Source organism: Ceratotherium simum, chromosome 23, assembly GCF_057802395.1.
Source record: "Ceratotherium simum simum isolate JZ-2026a chromosome 23, ASM5780239v1, whole genome shotgun sequence".
Classification (NCBI taxonomy): Eukaryota; Metazoa; Chordata; class Mammalia; order Perissodactyla; family Rhinocerotidae; genus Ceratotherium; species Ceratotherium simum.
In genome coordinates, this window is record NC_141922.1 from 10,209,959 (window position 1) to 10,227,042 (window position 17,084).

General features: G+C 48.4%; 1 protein-coding gene across 2 annotated transcripts in view; it reads right to left on the reverse strand.

Moving 5' to 3' along the window:
- Positions 1-1,575: 1,575 nt before the first annotated feature.
- TG (thyroglobulin) overlaps positions 1,576-17,084 on the reverse strand; it is a 262,905-nt gene continuing 247,396 nt past the window's right edge. For both annotated transcript variants that reach the window (XM_087447433.1, XM_087447432.1), the window contains 3 exons: positions 4,555-4,689; positions 2,828-3,018; positions 1,576-1,796 (listed from right to left, as the gene is read on the reverse strand). In XM_087447433.1, the coding sequence (XP_087303559.1) occupies positions 1,678-1,796; positions 2,828-3,018; positions 4,555-4,689 (445 nt within the window). In that variant the 3' untranslated portion in view covers positions 1,576-1,677. The remainder of the gene's footprint in view (positions 1,797-2,827; positions 3,019-4,554; positions 4,690-17,084) is intronic.

The window sequence follows — 17,084 nt, forward strand, 5'->3', positions numbered from 1 at the left end:
TGGCAGAGGCGACAGCTATCTACCCAATAACTGTCTCCCTGTCCATGTCTGCTAACTGCACCCCAGCTTTGTTGGGACATCAGTATCTCCTACCCTAGGGAATAAGTCATGCAGGTCTGATCAGATCATGGTAAGCCCACTGCCTATTGTCAGTAATTAGTCTAAAACTGGGGACATAACTCCATCCTGGCCAATGAGATGTAAAGGGAATTCTGCTGGAAATTTCTAGGAAAGATTTTCCTCCAAGAAAAGAAAGAGGCACTTGAAGGGAAGGCCCTTTGTACAATGCCCTGCTTGCTTCCAGCACAGGATGCTGTCAGGAGGGGATGTGATGTCTGGAGCTGTGGCAGCCATACTGTGTCAGTGAAATGAGACATCAGCCATGTGCTGAAGATAGCAAAGAGGAGGGCTGTAAAGAGTGTGGGCCCTTGATGACATCACTGAGCCTTTGATCAATCCTAGGCCCACCTACCTCTGGAAGGATCCCTCAGTTAAGGCACTTTAGTTAGGTGTTCAGTACTTACACTGAACCATCCAAACTGACAGAGCTTGTGATGCAGGTTAGAGGCTACCTGGGGTTTCAGTGCCTATCAGTAGGTTTTGCAGGACACACAACGTGGCTGTGGAGCTAGCTGAAGTCTAGGAAGTGTAAGGAAAGAGAGAAATCAGAAGACCTGAGTTGAACTCTGACCCTCCACCTCCTCCCTGTGAGTTTAGGCACACCATAAGCCTTTCTGAGCCTCACCTTCCACATCCTCAAAATGGGTGTGATAGTCCCAACATCACTCATCACTGAGTTTGGTCTGTGCTCAAACGAACTGATGTGTGTCAACACATTTTATGACATGCCACGTAAATGACAAAGACTGTTAACCAGCTCTGTCTGCTGTTACTTTGGGAAAATCGTGTGTGTGTGTGTGTGTATGTGTGTGTGTGTGTGTATGTGTGTGTGTGTGTGTAATTGAGAGAGAGACAGACAGAGCTTTAAACAGATTTGCCTATATAAGTATGTCCTTCAGGAGGGTGAGTGATATTTTTAGTTGCTTATCTGGGAACCCAAATCACCCAAAAGCTGGGGTAATAATTCTGTCTCCTTGTACCTGCCCCCTCCCACATTCAAACGAGTCCTGTCAATTCTACTTACTGAAGGGTTCTCAGATCTGTGCCTTCCCCACATCTCTAGCCTCACTGTCTTGATTCAGACCTCATTGTCTCCTGCCTAGAATATTGCACCAGCCCAGTCGGTCTCCTACCTCCATTCTGGAATCTTCACATGGGAATCCTTTCTAACATGCAGGTGGGACTGTGTCACTCTGGGGCCTGCCCTCCATTTCTTGGGTCACTGTAAATGTCTGTTTACCTGCCCTTTTCTCCTTCTAGAGGGCAGGGTCCTTGATTCCCCAGCACCCAGCACCCAGCACAGGGCCTGGTGTTCAAAGGATGCTCCATGAATATTTGTTGGAAGGAAACAGCAGCCTGGGGTTCAAACTTCAGGAAGATTATTAAGACATAGTTTGGTGTCTCCTAGGGTTGTTTTGAATTAACAAATCTGAGTCACCAATGCTTCATTGCATGTAGACGCTTTATTGAACGTTAGTGGCTATTTTAGAGAATAAGATGTCCAGGGCAGCAGTTGGGGTGGGGTTGACAGGTTGGGGGGCGGGTCTCAGGAGCAGGTCACTTGCTGTAGCTCTTGGAGGCTGGCTCCGCGAGACCCAGGAGGTCTTCCCCCAGCCCAGAGTCAGCCAGCTGGCCCTCTTCTTCACTCCCTGCTGACAGCTCGTCCTTGGCTTCATCTGAAACAGGAGGGGCAAGGCTGGTCCAATCAGATCAGGACTTCTCCTCCCTCATCTCTTTCTCTTTGGCCCTAAGAGACCTCAGCCTCTGGTGGGCATTCCCTACTAATGTCCTACAGAGGGGCATTTCCAGTGGTTGGATACCAGATCCATCACCCACTGTAGGGACATGCTAACGGTACAAGGGGACTTGAGTTCATCATCAGAGAGCCAATTGGCCTTGGAATCTAGAAGCAGAGTTGAGAATCTAAAACATATGTTGGACAAGGTCACTTTCCTGCTAGATGCTCCACTCTTATCTCTCTCTGCATGAAGAACTCCTGTCAGTCTGCAAACCTCAGCCCCTGCATCACCTCCCCAAGGAAGACTTCCCAGACCCTCCAGGGAGAAGTGAACCCTCCCCCCTTTGGGCTCCCACTTGCTTGGGTTCACACTTCCACTGGCTTGGGTGCGGACTTCCATCATGGCACCAGGAAAGCTGAAGAACATTCACTGGGTTATGTCATTCACTCTCCCACTCTCCTGGAAGCTTCTGAAGTGCATTGCATTCATCTCTATATTCCCAGTGCCCTCATTATGATTCGTCTTCTCTCCTTAACACCTCTTCAACAGGAAGTTCTCTTTAACAGGAAGAGGTAGAAGGCCCACTTCCCCATCTGGCTAGAATGCCCTCTCTAATTCTACCTAGCCCTCCAAGGGCTATGAGGACGAGGTTCAAGATCCTACTTTCTCTCCCCACACCATTTCAGGCTGGCTCCCCACTCAACCCTCCTATAGCCCTTCTTGCCCCTGGTTCCCCCAGGGTCCCTTCCTTGTGCCTTTCTCTCTCTCACTCCTCCATCTTGCCCCTCATCAGAACAGGAGGACCTTGGCAAAGAGGACTGTGAGCTCCTCATGGGAGAGGGCTGTGCCAATGACATCCCAGTGACCCAGTGGCTGTAGTGTGCTCAGCACAGCCGGTGCAGTAATGTTGAGGATGAAAAAGCCCCCCCACCCCTCGCCTGGCCCCTGCCTGCTCCGGGCTTCCCTACCTGCCGACATCTTCAGAGACCGAATGTACTTGGACCAGAAGGAACAGTCAGTCTTTTTCAGGCCCTGCTGGTTGGGGAGCAGGGCACTGAACTCCTTGTAGTTCTCTCCACCAGCACGGGGGACAAAGTCAGGCCAGGGGGCTGCAAATTCGGGTGCTTTCCTCGAGAACTCATGAGAGTAGTTGGGATTTCTGGGAATATGAGAAGAAAGAAACATCCATGAGGGAAGCTTGTCTTTCCTTTCATCACCTGAGGTCACTTCCCACTTCGCTTGGTCTTTGAGAACCGAATCACACGTCTTTAGGTGTCAAGAAGGATTTGAACCTGCCCGATCTGACTCTGGGCTGTGTTCTTAACCTGGGCATTACAAATCACTAAAGGTGCAAAGGCCCCTGACTCATCACTCTTAGGCCACTCCTGGAAAAGGAAAGACGTGAGTTCATGACCCAGTGGCATTACTCAAGACCTAGTGTTGCCCTCTGTCTTTCTGAATGCTCAGGAGGTCACCATGTCCCTTTCTACCCTGGTGTCCTTTTATCTGGACACCACAGTCAGTCTCTGGAATGCCTTTGTTTGTCCAAGGCCTGAGCAGGTGGGTGGCCTAGAGCTAGGCAAACTTGTTTGCCACCTACAGGTCAATTTCCCTTTGAAGGGGCCATCTCATCCTCCAGACATAGGCTCCTTCCCAAACTTGCCTCCCAGGCCCATCTCCCAGCATGTCCCACCATGTAGCCCCCACTCCAGCCCCACCCGACCTCCCAACATTCACTCGACAGGGTGTGTTTCTCATCCTCTTGCCTCCGCTTACACGCTCCTCTCCCAGAGTGCCCTCACCTGCTTGGCCTACGTGAACATCCCATTCATTATTTAAGGCCCAGCTTCAGTGTCACCTCCTCAGCGTGACATTTTCTAAATCCCGAATTAAAAAAAAAAATGTCTTTCTCCTCAACTCCTACAACAAATTGTATGAAGTTCTATTATATCCTGCTTTTAATTATGGCTAGGTTTTATATTTCAGACTGTCGATAGCTTATAGTTGAACCGTGACCTTCTGACATTTTACCTTTCCAGGGGGGTGACTAAGCATGTCTGGCAAAGTGATAAAGGGAGCCAGGTAAACTACAGGGTGGAAGGAACAGCAGGAACCAGTTTTGGAAGTGGGAACAGTGTGTATGCTGACTGGGCTGGAAGAGAGGTGCAGCGGAGACTAGAAACAGATGATGAAGAGTGTGAGCGTTTTCATTTAACCTGATCATCTAAGACAGTGGTTCTCAACTTGGAGTGATTTTGCCTTCCAGGGGACATTTGGCAATGTCTGAGATATTTTCAGTTCTCACAGCTGGGATGGGGGCGAGGTGCTACCAGCATCTAGTGGGTAGAGGTCAGACATGCTGCTAAACACCCTGTAACGCCCAGGACAGCCTCTGCCACAAAGACTCATCCAGCCCCAGTGTCAACAGTGCTGAGGTTGAGAAACCCTGGTGTGGAGCATCAAATGTGGTTGAACAAGGAGGGCTATGATTGGAACTCTTCTTCACTAAGATGAATCTACACAAATGTAGTTTCGCTAGAAGAGGAACACTGAGACAGTGAGACCAGTGGCATGTGACTGCAACATCTAAGGAGGAAAGGGTGAGTCCATCGATGGAAAACGTAGCCTTTGCGTTCAGACTGAGGGAGGGGAAGCACAGCAACAGCACTCAGGCACACGTGCGTGGTCCACTCACCCAGACCGGATAAAGTTGGAAAAGTACTGCATGATCTTCAGTGACAAGCTTTTCTCTTCCAGGGTAAACTGTCCCTCGTAGGCAGGGTGGAAGGGAAGCCCAAAGGCATACTGAACGTCTGCCAGCAATTCCAGGCTGAGAAAACACATGGAAAGAAGAAAAAGCAAGAGTTAAAGGAACAATAAACTGCTGGAAAAACCAAATGAGCCAAAAACCAATATCCCTTCCCAAACGAAGACTCTCCCCTCTTCATATCATGTTTAGGATTCTTGTTTAGGGCTTCATTTAGTTGCCACAGATCCAAGGCACTTCTGCTGGTCAAAGCGAACCCAATGCTGAGCACTTAACTCTCTTGAAACACCTTAAGCAAGTTTCCAACAGAATGTTTTTTTGACCATATTCCAACCATGGTATCAATATCAATCAAACATTTGTTTGTTCAAAATAGCCTGTATTTTGAGCCCCTTCTCTGTGCTAGCTCTTGTTCATATATGACTCGCACTCTCGCAACTCTTCAAAGTTGATGTTTATTCACGTAGCCAACTCTAGTACAGTGCCTGGCACATAGTTGCTGGTAAATAAATACATGCTATGACTGAATTAAATATCTGAGCAGCAGGCAGGAGGAGATAAAGATTTGGAAGCCAGATGAGTGGTTTGAATGGACTGAGCTGGAGCTGGTACTGGGGAGACCAGCCCAGCGGTACATGGGTCGTGGGAGAGGACACTGGGACAGTGTTAGAGAGGAAAAGCTGGAAGGGACTTTACAGCTGTATAGTAAAGAATTTGGCTTTTCCCAAAAAGAAGTCTGGCCTTTGCTCTCGGTGGCTGGTGCTAATCTATGTCATTCCTGATAGGAATGTCTCTGTTTAAGGCACAGGCTGGCCACACTGGATCTTCTGGTAGATGTGGCCACACCTGACAGTCTTAGCATGGAGGCTGGCCATGCCAGAAAGGCCAACCATGTGACTTGGGGAGGGGGCTTTGGGTCACACGGTATCAGTAGACCTGGAGACTGAGATTAACCACAGGGACAATCAACCAACCAACCAATCAATCATGCACATGTAACAGAGCTCCAATAAAACCTCTGAACACCAAGCTTGGGGGAGCCTCCCTGGTTGGCACTACGCTGGGTACAGTCATGCACTGCATAATATTTCGGTCAACGACGGACCGCATCTGTGACAGTGGTCCCATAAGATTAGTGCCATATAGCCTAGGTGTGTAGTAGGCTATACCATCTGGGTTTGTGTAAGCACACTCTGTGATGTTCGCACAATGATGAAATTGCCTAAGGGTGCATTTCTCAGAATGCATCCCTGTCGTTAAGCAGTGCATGACACTGTTGTTGCACGTGAACACCAAGAGAGCGGCCCCTCCTGACCCTATGAGGAGAGGACGACAGAGCTTCACGTTGGGAAGCCTCCTGGGCTCTGCGCTGTGCTGCCCTTCCTTTGGCAGATTTTAATCAGGTCCTTTCCCTGTAACAACCATAACCGTGAGCACAGCAGCTTTCAGTGAGGTCTGTGAGTCTTTCTAGGTAATGATCAAACCTGAGGGTGGTTTTGGGATCCCCCTGAATATGCACTTGGTGTCAGAAGTGAGGGTGGTCTTGTGTGGAGACTGTGCTCTCTGACCTTGTCATTGACCGTGACTTATCGTGAGAGCCAATTTTATGGGAAAACAAAGTCCAGAGAGGTTTTCTGACTTACTGAGAGATACACAGCAAGTTGAACAGCAGAGGCGGATCAGGAACGTCTCTAGGAAGCATGACGCTAACAAAAGGCACGGGGGCCCAGGGGCTGCCATACCTGGGTCTTGGCTCCTCCACTGTCAAACTGAGTGACCTCTAGCAAGTTACTTGACCTCCCTGATTCCCTGCCTTGTCATCTATGGAATGAGTATATAAATACCTACTTCACAGGGTTGTTGTGAAGATCTAAATAAGAGGGGCACATAGTAGGTACCTAACAGGTAGGTGCAGTGTGGCCCAGTCTTTTCTCATCCGTCATTCCACCTCCTGACATAATTGACCGTCCTTAAGCAGCATCTATGCCCGGGGGTCACCAGCAATTCTCATCGGTGCTGGTATAAGGGGAAGATGCACCCGATGGACAGACATCCTGGGAAAGGGCTCAGATACATGGCTCCTGGATAAAGGACATCTGTACAGAGGCTAAGTTAGTACAAAGCAATGTGCACTGCCTTGTGACCAGAGACCGTGGCTCTGGCTCTGACTCAGAATGATTCACTGTGGTTACCCCAGAGACTGGGTAAGGGGATCCTGGAGCTCAAGGCCGTGAAAGCGAACACTTCAAGCCAAGAAGTCACCATCCTGTTGTCCTTCCTCCACTCAGGCTGGGAAGTGTGGTGACAGAACAGGAATGGGACTGGGGCCAGATGCCTAGGCACCTAGCTTAGCCTAGGGACTTCTGAGGGGCTCAAGAGCCAGGCTTCCCACTATGACCATAAGAATTATCCCCAGGTGTACATGTGACTGGCAGCAGGGCACAGAAGGGTGGACATGCGGCTGAGTCACTCAGCGGGGACTCAGACCCGTCACTATTACACGACTCTGGGTGAGTCATTTGACTTCTCTCTGGTTTGGTTTCCTCATCATGAAATATCAGACCAACCAGCCATGGCACGTGGAAGCTATTTAAAACAAGTGTTTTCACAATGGCTGAGTATCATTATGATTATGGTTATTATGTGTCAATATTGGGCCCCACACTGGAAGGCTTCACAGAAGGGAGAGGAGACCGTGTGAGGCGACAGGACTAACAGCATTCAGTTAGGAAGAATAACAGAGTGTGGTGTCTCTTTGCAACTATTGCCAGGTACCCTGGACCCTCTCAGAGTGGGTTTAAGTTTTCCTTCACTCCTGAGAGGAGAGCCAGAAGTGGCAGAGTCATCAACATTTACAGGATCCTGGGACCTGAAGCGCTCAGTTCCTTGTCCAATGCCAGAAGCATCTGTGGTCGAGCTCAGATGAGAGCCCAGATTCTGTGGTTGCCCAGTTGGCCTGTCCGCAGCCAGCAATGCTCAGCGCCTGTTTACAGTTACCATCTCCTGAGCACCACCATGTGCCAGGAACCGTGGGAGGGCTTTGATCAGCAACATCCAGGACAGCCAGGAAGTGGCCGTCGTCATCCGCATATTTTCCAGGCGATGACCCAAGGCTCAGAAAGACGAAGCCACGAGCCCCAGACACAGAGAGCCAGGATTCGAAGCTGAGTCTCCCAGGCCCCAAATTCCGTTCTGTGCCTACTCTCCCTGTGGGCAGGGTGCTGAGGACCACTAGAAAGTATTAATGAATCGACCTCTTAAGGATGTTTTAAGATCCACAAAGGAAAAAGGAACATAAAGCAAAAAACCCCAGGAAGATAGAAGTTGTGACAAGGGCAATAAAAATCACCTCTCACAGATACCCACGCTTGGTAGTTTACGAATCACTTTCACCCCTATTGTCTCAAGGACCCCGTGAGTAGATGTGATGGGAGTAATTCGTAGAGTTTTTACGCTGGAGGAAACCTAGGCTCAAAGACGCCATTTTCTTAAGTGGCGATGCTAGGACTGAGGCCTAGGTCTGCGATTCCTAGGCCGCTGCCTCCTTGCCTCATTGCCTGGGCTCCGTCCACCAACGCCATCACTGGTCTTGTTGCGGTCTGCACACCCTCAATGGCTACTCCTCTTCTGTGCCTGCTGCAGAGGAACCAGGGAAGCCTGGCATTCAGAGGGGCCCTCTCCCCTCTGCTGCCCCATCAGGGCCTGCTCCCTCCCCCACAGTGTGGTGGAAGGGGAAATGGCCTGTTTCTCAGGTGGCCCTTCAGAGAAAGTGGCTGTGTTTGTTTTCTATTGCTGCCTTAAGAAATTACCACAAACTGAGTGGCTTAAAACAACACAAATGTACTATCTCACAGTTTCTGGAATTCAAAGGTCCAGCACAGGTCTCAGTGGTGTCAGCAAGCTTCATTCCTTCTAGAGGCTCTGCAGGAGAATCTGTTTCTTGTTCACTGGGGGGCTGTGACAGAGTTGACTTCCTTGAGGAGGAGGACCCAGGTTCCTGTTTTCTCACTGGCTGTAAACTGAAGGCCATTCCCAGCTCATAGAAGCCACAGTCATGGTCCCCTAACCTCAAAGCCACCAACAGTGAGTCTGACACGCTCCTCTGCCTCTCTCTTCCACACTGAAGGACTTAAACGTCATTCTGTTGGGCCCACCTGGAGAGTCCTGGATAATCTCCCACCCTCAAGGTCCTTAACCTTGATCACGTCTGCCAAATCCCTCTGCCATGTAAGGAAACACACTCACAGGTTTGGGGGATTACGACATGGATATTTTGAGGGGCCACTACTCTGTCCACCACAGTGACCTTGTCTATTGTTTCTTCCAAGGAAAGCTACAATCCAAATGGTACAATGAACGGAGTTCAAATCCCAGCTCAATCACGCAATATCTGTGAAGTCTTGAACAAGATACATAACCTTTCTGGGCCTGAGCATCCTCATCTGTAAAATTGTGACATGATCATGCTTCCAAATATTGAATGAGGTTTAGAAACAAAATATTTCAAATCTTTTGCCCAGTTTTTGGCTCATATGTCAGTTCCTTTTTCCTTTATCCCTGTGAGAAACATGTGAAGGCCTAAGAAAGGGGGTCTTTAACCTTGAGGTTCCATTATAGGGTTTCAGAGGACCATGATTTCCCTGAAATTATACGTGAAATGGTGTGACATTGTACACACACATCTTTCTTGGGAAAGCCTTCCTAGCTCTCATCACATTCTCTATGATCTGTGCCAATGACGTGCCGATAAATGTTCAACAACTGGCTTTTGCCAATTTCCGTGGTATAGGTCATCCCACCACAGACAATTTCAAACTACTAAAGTGACATCATGGAATACAGAGCTGGGAAAAGACGTGCACAACTGGCCCTTGTGAACTGGTGCAAGCTGGCTCCAGGCCACCACTGTCTGTGACCCCAGGAGGCTGCAGAGCACTGCTTTTGGGGAAAGGCCTGGCCTTCCAGCCCATCTGATGTTTCATTTGAGAGCCTGTTGTGTATGAGGACTTCTACTTTGTTTTTTCCTTAGCAGGGCTGATCTTTATCAGGAGGCTGGAGTTATTTCGGGCAGTGTAAAGCAGACACGTGGAGGAGGGGCAGAGAGTGGGAGCCTTGGGAGAGGGCATTTGGGATCAGAGGAGCAAGCCCTCGGTGAGTCTGGACCCAGGCTGAGAGACCAGGATCGTCTGGAGGAAGGAGAGGGGATTCGGATTCAGTGTCAATGGAGGGAGACGTGGAAGAAGGCTCCAGGGCCTGATGAGGTAAAAGGAGAAAGCTGTTAGCTGAGTGGCCAGTGCTCGAAGTTTGGGGGCACACTATTCATGCATATTGATTTGGTTTCTTTGCTCTGTGCTGGTTTGATCACTGACAAACCATACACTCGAACCTGCGGCAGTCGCGTCGGTATATGGTCACGCTGGTTTCATTTAGCTTTTAGTTGTCATTTGCTGTCTTTAGTAATGATACTCCAGGCAAACCTTGCCTAATGTGACAGTTACTCGCCCTATCTCAGACCAGGTGTGGGTCTTCCCAGTGTCACACATGGATGTGGGGTCTGGGAAAGCTCCCTGCCCAAGCCGGGTGAGCTCAGCTCAAACCCCACTTCCACCACTGACTCTCTGAGCCTCAGTTTTCTATCTGTAAAATAGGTCTGTTCATCTTGTTTAGTCTCCTGCGTGGTATCATTGGATGCTCATAGACAGATGGTGGATGGAAAGTCTTCTAAAATGACAAACCACCATCCAAGGAAGAGGTACTGTTGCTGATGTTGGTGATGTTACATGTAGCCAGAGTGTGGGAAGAACTGACCGGCCACACAGCTCGGGGGTGGCTGAGCGTGTGCTTCAGTTTCAGGATGTGAATATATTCAGTGAGGACGATGGCGCAACATGGGCTGTCAGGACAAGACCGTCCGTGAGCCACATGTGCTGAAAGCCTACTGTGTGTCGAGCTCTGAATAGGTGCTGGAGATAAAGGAGGAACAGGCCAGCCATTCTGTCTCAGAGCTCACGGTCTAACAGGAAATGCAGAGAAGCCAGCATTTAAAAAATAAAAGGGTGTGAGTTGTATGACATACAGACAGACAGACAGACAGACAGATGATAGCTATCAAATGATAGAATTATTTACAAAGAGCCATAAGAAGAGAGAGAAGAGAAACCACTTGTTTCAGCCAAGGAAACAGAGAGGATGTTGTGGGAAGTCAGGGAGAAGAAATCCCTGTTGACTTGTGCCTTGACAGGTGAGTCGGGGTTCAGCTTGAGGGGCAGGCTGGGAGGGGCACTCGGGCCGAGACTCGCAGCGCGTGAAGTCATGGAGTGGGTTCTGGGCTCTGTGTGGAGAACGGACAGGGAGGTGTGGCTGGGCTTAGAGGGAGTGGGGGAGAATGGGGAGCTGACAGGACAGGTAACAGAGTCCCCACTGCTCCGGGCCTCACATATTATACTGAGAAGTGCTTCATGTTGAAATGAAATTGGAGTTTTTCCTGGTCCAGGAAAATCACAAGTTTGGGAATCACTAAATTGCATGCTCGCCAAGGTCCTTTAGGCTCCGGTTCCGTGAATGGTGTGAGAACTGAGACCAGAGGAAATGACGGCCACATCCCAAAGGGCTGGTGGACATTTGTGGTGTCTAAGTCAGCAAGCTGCCTTTCTTTTAGAACCGTCACTGGAGTGCTGTGGGGAGAAAGACTAGAACCGGGAAATCACAGGGTCCCCCGATTGTCCAGGAAAGACAGAAGGTTGGTTCTTTTAACATAATGTCACGCAGCCTTACCTCTCAGCCACCCTACTCGTCTGAAATCCTGCTGGGGTGGATTTGCAGAGAAGTTGAGCCTGCATTCCAGCAAGTCAAAGCCGAAAGCCACATTTCAGAGATTATTCATTGCACAAGCGCCGGACTCAAGCTCTGCTGCGGGTATGAGGGCGCCACCATTGATGGACATTCGGTGCTAATTAGGGAGCAAATGGTGTCCCCAGAGGAATGCACCTGACTCTTGGCCATGCTGACACAATGACCTGAGCTGGGAAGGTGGGCTGAGCCAGGCTCCCCTCTAGGTGAGGAGAGGGAGTGGGTAGGATCTTTCTTGACATAAGGAAGCCACATTTTTGCATTATGGAGGTTGTTCTTTTACTGATGATGGATTGAAGAGGCTTGTGCTGGGGGAAAGGCCCATTGCTCCAGCCCATCTGACTGATTGATTTGAGAGCCTGTGGTTCCAGAGATTTCTATCCCTGTTGTTCTGTCAGCGGGAGGAAGTTTGTTGACCTCATCCCCATAAAATATACTCCCTTTCTTATCTCTAGCCGGCATCTCTAGATAACTTCCTCCAAAGGAAGTTAGGGACAAGGAGGAATGAAAGTCTTGCTGCTTACCAGGCTTTTTTTAGAGGATTGAGAACTTGTTAATAACTTACAAATAGAAGCCTATACGTATGTTTCTCGTTGGGCAAATCTAATCTGCAAAAGCTCAGCTTCTTCCTACGAATTAATCTAGAAGTAATTATATGCTTTAGAAACGGCTTGTGTTTTACAAAAGGATTCGCTATGCAATCCTTTAAAAATGAACTCCTCACTTTACTTTAAACAATACAATCCCATCCCCGGGCCCGAATGAAATACTTGCAATATTTCCATAATTCCCTAAAGCCCAGCTGGATGATATATTGTTTGGCAGTACAGCCAAAGCTTTCAACTGACTTGCTGGATTAACCTGGACGTTTTATTCCCTACATGAGGTATAACAACTGTTGCTCAGACAAGGCTGAACTTTCCTGGCCCAACGCATCTGTTCTCATCAGGAAGTTATGTGTTTACCAAGAGCCAACTGTGTTCGCCTTGTTTACTTTGGTTGTATTTGTCATTGCAATACAGAGCTTAACTGAGTTCATTATATATCATGTTGATGCCCCACTTTCAAGAAACCAAAACTGGAAATCACAGACCACACATTATGTCTATGGTTTTGCCAGAAATTCAAAGGGAGAACTCCAGACAGCATTTCTCTATACAAGCTTTGACCCTGCACTGAAAGACTGGGAAGTGAATGCACATTTATATGCTTAAAGTTAAAATAAAAGGTTTGAGGTATATGCAGTCAGGTGCTGCATAAGGAGGTTTCGATCAGCGATGAACCACATATACAACGGTGGTCCCATAAGACAGTACCATAAACCCAAGTGTGTAGTAGTTTCTACCATCTAGGTTTGTGTAAGTATTGTAGGGGAGGAAGAAACTTTCCTCTACCCTCTAGGTTCTTCTGGCTGGTCTAAGAATTAAATGGACATGAGACAGAGTAACAGGAGAAAAACAGACAAAAGTTTAATAACATGTACATGTGGGAGAAACCCAGGAAAACCAAGTAACTCACCAAAATGGTCAAAGCCCTCACGTTAAATACCATCCTCAGCTAAAGACAAAGGAAGATGTTGGGGTTGGGGAGAGTCAGGGACTTCAAAGGGAAGGAAGGCAATTCACAGGTGAAAAGGAGCAATGTTTGGAAAACAAGTGTTTGGCCACACAGAAACAGAAGAACCCAGAGGGGAGCCCAACAGACAGGCTTTTCTAGGTTCCTCCCGGTCAACCACCTAGTTTGGGTTACGCTAAGGTGATAGCTCGCTTCCTGGGACAGCTTTTTTTAGCTGAATTCTTTTAGGCAGTTAAGGGGGATGTAACAAGAAAAACTTGCTGACTCTTTTGTTTCTTAAAAATAGTCAGCCTCGGGGCCGGCCCGGTGGCACAAGTGGTTAAGTGTGTGCGCTCCGCTGTGGTGGCCCGAGGTTCGCTGGTTTGGATCCCGGACGCGCACTGACGCACCGCTTGGCAAGCCATGCTGTGGCGGCGTCCCATATAAAGTGGAGGAAGATGGGCAGGGATGTCAGCCCAGGGCCGGTCTTCCTCAGCAAAAAAAAAAAAAAAAAAATGAGGAGGATTGGCAGATGTTAGCTCAGGGCTAATCTTCCTCACACACACACACACACACACACACACACACAAAGCCTGAAATAATCCTCATATTAAAGAGACATATTTGAGATGGCAAATTTTGTTCCCCTTCAGTACACCCTTTGATGTTTACACAACGACAGAATCACCTAATATGCATTTCTCAGAATGTATCCCCATTAAGCATGACTGTACCTATCTTATTCATTTTTCATGAGTTTCCATTTTAATTAACTTTTATAATTAACTAACTAATCATCACATTGGATAACAGAGTTTCTATTTTATGTTCTATTTTTAAAAACCTGGTTTTTAGTGAACTGTGTTTTGAGTGTGAAAGAAAAGATCAATGTGCATTCTATATACATGTCTTCTTAAAAATCTCTGATGCCTTTCCATCATACTCAGATAAAATATTATCTCTTTGCCTGCCACAGCTTAAAAACTCCTATGTAAACTACAAGACCCTGTCTTTTTTCCCCACATCTCCAACCAATCTCCTCCTCTTCAATAGACTCTGGCTCCCAGGCCTTCTTATTTATCCTCAAACGTGCCAAGCCTTTTCCCTTTCTCCTTCCTAGGGAAGTTATCTGAACTTACTCTGCTTATTATATGTGTATTGTCTGTTCTTTGCACCCTATCCCTAGACACTCATCAGCCCTGACTATAGTGTTAATCTCAAGAAGGCAGCCCTTCTCTGTCTTGCTGACTGCTCTCTCTCTAGGACCTAGAAAGGGATCTGGGGCACGGAAGGCAGTAGGTAAATATTTATTGAATCAGTGTTGAAAAGAACATATAGTACAAGCCCTTTTATATCATGAGGTTGAAACAGTCAGTTTCAGAAAATGATTTATTCCCATCTTTACTGGGAAAGAATTGTGTTAATCACACAGGAGTAGCCAGGCCTATGGACCTAATTCAAGAATCCAGCCGCTTAATATTTTCTTTGGTTTGCTGATTCCAACAAACTCACCAAGACAGTCAACTAGAAAGATAATTCAAAAAGATAATATTTTGAATCTGGAATGTTAAAGGCCCCTGGAATGCACAGAAGTGTCTAGAATGCAAATGCAGTGGTGTACAAAATGTCTTGAGTCTAGAATTTATGGCTTTGTTTTCCAGGGTTGGGACAACTTATAAAGGAGGAACATTACGGCCTCTTTAGTCATTTTGAATCTTTTTCTTCTCAGACTCTTATTTTCCCTAAAAGGAAAATAACTCCAATATTCAAGTCAACAATGTGCCAGGTGTTTAACATACATGGACTTGAATCTTCACGCCACGAAGTGGTTGTAAGTGTACCCATTTTATAGGCGAGGAAGTTGAGGTGGAGGAACTTGCTCAAATGCAGGCAGCTAATGAGTGGAAGAGATGGAATTAACCTCACGGGGGGGGTTCTTCCACCAGCCGAGCTGCTTCTCCCCAGATTAAAGGATGGTCCAGCATCCTACATGCAGCCCTGGTAGGTATGGAATCCTACCCCACCCCATCCAAAGATGAGTCAAGTCGCCTCTCTCTGAAATGTCTTCTGCCCCATCGAAATACGAGAACGACATCTCAGGACTCTGGGGACCAAAGATTTTGGGACAAGGATGTGAACCCAGCACACAATTCAAGCACGATAGCCCCTACACAGCTCCGCAGTGAATTTCTACGGAAACTCTGCACTGGCCCCACCCCCAGGAATCTTAGGATGAAGGGCCTCCTTATGCCCTCTGGAGTGGCTGGTACCCAGAAACCACTTGATTTGTGGTTGTTTCTCCCTAGGACCTGCTCATCTCCGAGGGGGGTTCCTCCAGCAGAGTACACAGAGCAGTGCTAGCAGTTGCCTGACGAGCGCCAATGTGATGCCAGGCGGATAGCTGGGCAATTTGCACACATCGCCTTACTTAATCCCAACACACTCCTCCAGTCACGTCAGTACTATTATTAGCTCCATCACAGGAACGAGGAAACCGCAGCTTAGAGAGGTTGTCACTGCCAGAGGCACACAGTGAGGGACGGAGGCAGGTTTAGAGCCCTCCAAGGACAGGTGATGTCAGAGAATGAATCTGTGCTCCCTGCCACACTTGCTGGGACCTGACTCCCAGATGAGGGTTGTGGGGAGGGGCCCCCAAACCTGGGCCGGCCACAGAGTCTGGGAATCCTCTGCCCGCGGGTTGCAGAGAATACAACGAGGGCTCCTCCTGAGAAGACACTTGGGCCGGGGTGTCCTTTGGAAGGGGCTGGTTAGAGAGAAGGACCTCACTGAGAGTCAACAAGATGGCCATGGGAGTTGGCTGGCAGGGAGGGAAGAGTCCTGGCGGGTGCGGGAGAGACGCCTACAGAGACACCTGGGCACGCCAGAGGGGGCATGTGCGAGAATGTCCAGGGCCTCAGACTTGGAGGGGACAGCAGGCCAGGGCCCCGCCTGGCGTGAACAGGGGCAGCATCTGGAGGGGAGGGGTCCTGCATTGATCCAGGATAAGGACTGGGAAAGGGGTCGCCGCTTCCCTTCAGCTGCTGTTAGTAATTAGCCCCGTTTTAATGGATTCCAGCCGTGGTTCTCAGCAGAGGGCAATTTTGTCCCCCAGAGGATGTTGGGAATTCTGAAGACATTCTTGGTTATCACAATTATGGAGGTGCTTCTGGCATTGAGTGGGTGGAGGCCAGGGGTGCTGCTAAACACCCTACAAGGCACAGGACAGTCCCCCACAGCAAATAATTATCCAGCCCGAAATGTCAATAGTGCCCAAGTTGAGAAACCCTGGATTACAGTCACGGAAAATCCCTCTTCCAGAAACAGAGGGCTATAGACAGGAACCATGGTGGAAAAACCTCCCCACCAAGCAGAGCTGAGCAAAAGAAAGCTGGTAAGTTTTGTCCTCGTGTCAATCGCCTTGGTAATCAAAGAATGGCATGCCAGGTATTGTGTGCACAGACACACACACACACACACACACACACACTCCAGATGCAGGTGCTGTCCTTCTGAACCCTTCCAGCAACCCCAGGGGATGGGTATTATTACTCTCCCCATGTCTAGATGAGGATACATGGAGGCTCAGAGAGGTTAAGCCACTTGCCCAAGGTCACACAGCCAGTAAGTGGACTTAGCCATGGCAGACACTCAGAGGCTTTGGAATGAAATGGGTGCAATTGAAAGAAAACTGGAGAAAGGGCAGGAGACAGGGTTTGGGTCCAGACTGCCACTTACTGGCTCTGGGACTGGGACATAATCCCCTCACCTCTCTAGGCTTGTTTCTTTATCTATAACATGAAGGAGTTGGATGAAATCATTTTACATATTCCGTGATTCTTTGAATCTGAATCTTAAAATTGAACCTTCTTCTCACACTATAGGGTTTAGTTAGCCTCCTCCCCCATCGACCACCCCTCTTCTTTGCTCCAGAGGGGAGCCATCAGTGTCAGGGATGAAGAGCTCATCTATAATCTAGGTGAGCAGTTAGAGGACCTATGCTGTGATCACGCTATGCTGTGATCAGCTAACAACGGTGTGTAAGCAAGTGCTAACGT